At 44.3% G+C, this 4,362-nt stretch overlaps 1 protein-coding gene across 1 annotated transcript; it reads left to right on the plus strand.

Moving 5' to 3' along the window:
* Positions 1 to 2,145: 2,145 nt before the first annotated feature.
* On the plus strand, positions 2,146 to 4,362 carry LOC118406741 (myogenic factor 5-like). Its single transcript, XM_035807039.1, has 3 exons — positions 2,146 to 2,896; positions 3,310 to 3,397; positions 4,015 to 4,362. Exons 1-3 carry the CDS (start codon positions 2,411 to 2,413, stop codon positions 4,110 to 4,112), a joined length of 672 nt encoding a protein of 223 aa, XP_035662932.1. The 5' UTR covers positions 2,146 to 2,410; the 3' UTR covers positions 4,113 to 4,362.

Genomic DNA, 4,362 nt, shown 5'->3' on the forward strand with positions numbered 1-4,362 from the left:
AATGAAAAGAAAAACGGCAAATAGTGACAATTGATATATGTATATATACAGAATAGTTGATATATACAAAACAAAGGTAGATCGCTTCTAAAATAGATGTGTATCAACTAGTTAACTATACTCACTCATTCCGATGATTCCTCATGCTCATAAAGATACGAAGAAATATGAGGTGAAAATGTAGACATCTTTATTTCTGTTTTCTTTGTAAATTCGTCTTGTGTAGGAAATAGTGTTTTGATGGTTGTTGCTCCTGAAGCTTGAGGCGTTGTAAAGATGGGATAATTGTCTGTTGTTTCGGTTCATCGTAAAAACATTTTTGTGGGAAAAGAATCATGATATTGTTTGCTGAACCCGTATGTCTAAATATTTGCCGACACGGTGGTATCAACAATTCACACGTCTTTGGCGACCACATACATTGTAAGGCCTCTATCCAATAAATTTTGAGTATTTTAGGGTTTCAGCCAAACTCCTATCAACCTGTTGCATTACTTAAGTTTTGCTGAAGAGAAGATGCTTTTAGCAAGGTTGTAAAACTAGCTACAGACAGAAATTTGCGTCCATCTGTGTGAGTTTTCTAGCCCCAGTCGTGTCCAGGTGCAGCCCTACCGTCTGTGGAACACATCCGGACTCAGACATGGCGGCGCCCGGCCAGCCTTTAACATGGAAATTCTCTCGAGCCGGGAAGCGAGAGGCGAAAATTCTTCTCTCAGCGTGATGATGCTTTCATCACTCACCCGTTTACCGGTGGGGAGAGGGGGTATGGGGTCGTGTTTGGGTCAAGTACACGTTGCTTTTTTATACCGCCCCTTACGACAACTGTATATTTTAGTCAACTTACAGTCATGCCAGGTTTCAAAATGTTAAATGTCAAACATTGTGATCCTTCTTTAGATACCTTACAGCCCCTTGGTGCAATATAAGATGTATCCGCAAGAGGCGTTATTGCATTTAACGTGGGTAGACCGTATATGGGGCATAAATACGGCTAGGCTCTGTTTGGTTTTTAACGCCTTTTAAAGCGTTTTATCGGGTATTTCTTATTTTGGAAGGGTCTCTTTTTGTTATAGAAGCGACTAAAAAGACGTTAAGATATTAGACAGAGCCAAACCTCTACTTTGAGTGTACAAAATTACTAGTTGTCCTTTTAAATTGTTTGAAGGCAAAGAAAGCTTTGAAAAAGTAAATGCATGAATGCACTTTTCTTAATGGTTGACTTTGATAAAAAAAGTCTTTGTTGCTATGAACTTTAAGACATGAGTGTGTAGCCAGTGATTGCTGACCTCGTTTTTTTCCAAATTGGAGTAAGATGTTGCGTTCGGTGGTTTGGTGCCGTTTTAAATCGCCCCTCCCCTCCACACGAATACTCCACAGTACAGAAGCCCCGCACCTTTCATGTGCAGCGACCGTGACGTGTTCTCTCTCCGCTCACGACAGGACCGGGCAAAATGGGATTTCAACATGCGAGGAATTCTCTAAATTCTCCCGTTGAGAAAGATAGACCCACCGTGTGTCAATGTACAGCGGTTCATATTCCTATATATACTTGATTTTATTCCCATTTATAAGGCATCCCTGAATAGACGATCGATATTAGAAACGTCGTACCTTTTAGAACACAGTTCCGCAGGAAAATCCATGCTGTTACACCTTGATAGCCATATGTGATGCTGGTTATGTACATGTGAACTTGAAATTAGGTCTTTTAAAGTTACGTAGTATTACTTTGATGAAATCGTTGTTATTGTCACCCAAAGCACAAAATAAAAGGTGTTCTGTGATCTGACACCAAAGTTACGTTGTTTAGTTGAAATTCACCTGTATTAGGTGTTTATGATCTCTTCGGCTTTTGTCGTCTCACGGTCAACAGCTTCAGGCAGGGCCTCAGTCAGTTACTGGTTACAGTTCTTGCCTGTCAGTGCCTTTGATGACTATGTTTTTATACGTGTTTATGATACATCTGAATTTATTTCAGTGTGTAAGTCACAAGGGTTTTATAGAGGTTTCTAGCGAAGAGCTTTCAAGTCCAATTTTCTTCACGCGAACTAAACATGCTACCTCGAATAACGTCGTTCTCGAAGTGCGGCAAAATCTTATAGCACATAGCAAGGAGGACCCCCTTGCTGTTTACAGTGCCATTTTTGTTTGCCACCCAAGTCGGATTTGGTCCGATTTTCCTCGGCGGGTGGAACGGTGTCCTACCGAGACAGCTTTGCCTTTCGATCGGTTCTCCAGCGGGAACACCTCCCGGCCGTCATGAATATTCAACACCTTGTGAGGAGGAGCTTGAGGAATCCCCTGGTGAGGATGTACGGATATAAAGGCAGACCTGCCCTCCTTTAAACTCACACGTGGACTCTTGTTGACAACACGACTCTTCCTTCACACAGTCTTCCGCTGTTTCTTCATGATGAACTACACAGAGCTGAGCAGCTGTCGGTTCCAGTTCGACACGTCCTACCCACAATCACCGGACCAAGGCTTGGACATGTTCGGCAGTCTGCAGGTCCCCGCCCCGATGGAAGCGTACGGAGGCTACGGTGAGTCCGCCGGGCACGTCCCGGCCCCGGCGGCGGCAGCTCACGGGCCCGGGCGGTGTCTGATGTGGGCCTGTAAGACGTGCCGGAGCAGGAAGGCGTCTCGGCACGACAGGAGGAAGGCCGCCACCATGAGGGAGAGAAGACGGCTCGTCAAGGTGAACGAGGCGTTCGAGGTGCTGAAGAAAAAGACGCACATGAAGCCGAACCAGAAGACGCCCAAGGTGGACATCCTCCGGAACGCCATCGCCTACATCGAGCAGCTGCACCAGACTCTGCGGGACGGTCAGGAGAACTCGGCGGGACAGAGTGCGGACTCCCCCGCGGCCAGCCCCGGGGCATGCTCCGATGGAATGGTGAGTTTCTCCATCATCTTTCCCTGAAATTGAAAAGCATGTTTCAATCATTTATCCCGGTTTTTATTGCTTTTATTAGGTTGGTCGACGGGACGTGTCCTTAAACTTTTAAATCATAAATGTCGCCGTCGCTCAATCGCATTCTACATGTAGTCATGGCCATGGAATCCAAACATATACTTATAAGTAGCCAGCAGGAGAAATCATTATCCATCAATCGTTAACGATTACGTTTTAAGAAAAATACTTTGTTTGACTCTGACGCATCCTGTAAAATTTCGTCAGCATATTGAATCCTGCAAAATCACGCATTTTGATATCATACACGCGTTTTCCTCTGCATCACTTAAATGATGACAAGAATTGTAAGGTAGCTACAAATGAGTAACGTTTTGTTTGATGTTGTTTCACAGGATTTAAACAGTCCGGCCAGCTCGTCATCAGAGTCAAGTTTCACCTGGACGGACGGTGACCTGTACCCCTCTACTGACCTCCTCTCCGGTAAGTCTTGTCATCAGGCATGTACATTTATCTTTCTGTCAGAATTGAATTGTGGCAAGAACACCTGAGTCCAGGACGATCGTGCGATAGTTCTTGGGACAGCCATGCAGTTTTAAAAGTTCAGCTGTCCTGCTACACAAAAGGCTGTGTTAGAGCCATGTCGGTGGTTTGTTCTATCATAGCCTGCTATGGCATCAAAATCGTGCGACAATCGCACAGCGTATGTGATCGTGCCCTGACTCTTCAAATAAAAGTTAGGCTTCGGCTGGTTTTTACGTTTCTGCCTAGCTTTCTATTCTGTAAGAGTTTCTTTTGGTCCACCAGGCGACTTGAGAGTAACAAAACGTCATCTTTCTCTTTACCTTGTACTAAAGAACACGGTCGGTCAAATGTGAGAGGAATTGTTCAGGATCAATCAGAGGTGATAAAAGAGGACAGTATTTCATTTCTCTAACATGTTTCTATTGCCTACCAGCCAACATGAGAATACCAAAACCTTGTAGTTGTAGTTGTAGTTGTAGTAGTTGTACGGAATAATCCGAGGTAGTTGGAGGAGGAGTAGGTCGAGGACACTTTTGCAGTTTCTCTAACATGTTTCCTTTGTCTCCCGTCGACAGATTTCCTGTCCAGCATGTCTAGTGAAGCCGCTGGGACGAGTCTTGACAACCTGTCGTCCATCGTCAACAGCATCGCGCTTCCCGACGGGCACCTGTAGTCATGGACACAAGATGGCGGCGTCCAAGATGGCGGATCCAAGATGGCGGCCACAATCACTAAAATATTCCGTTCCTTTGTAATCAATTCCATGTTCGACGGACTCTTCTGTCACTAATAGAAAGTCGTAAATTTTATACGTAATTGACATTTCGACCATGTACGACTTGTGCAAGAATGTCATCGAGAAATGTGTCGTGATTTTTTGTCAATATGAATCTATTTTTATAATAAAATATCAAGGAAAAGTA

The sequence above is a fragment of the Branchiostoma floridae genome, chromosome 19, assembly GCF_000003815.2.
Source record: "Branchiostoma floridae strain S238N-H82 chromosome 19, Bfl_VNyyK, whole genome shotgun sequence".
In the NCBI taxonomy this organism is placed as follows: domain Eukaryota; kingdom Metazoa; phylum Chordata; class Leptocardii; order Amphioxiformes; family Branchiostomatidae; genus Branchiostoma; species Branchiostoma floridae.

What these genes read in the sequence shown, in the direction of transcription:
- LOC118406741 (XM_035807039.1), top strand. Translation starts at nt 2,411, where the DNA reads ATGATGAACTACACAGAGCTGAGCAGCTGTCGGTTCCAGTTCGACACG. An exon ending in GGGCATGCTCCGATGGAATG is followed by an intron (nt 2,897 to 3,309) that starts GTGAGTTTCTCC and finishes GTTGTTTCACAG; the next exon opens with GATTTAAACAGTCCGGCCAG. An exon ending in CTCTACTGACCTCCTCTCCG is followed by an intron (nt 3,398 to 4,014) that starts GTAAGTCTTGTC and finishes TCCCGTCGACAG; the next exon opens with ATTTCCTGTCCAGCATGTCT.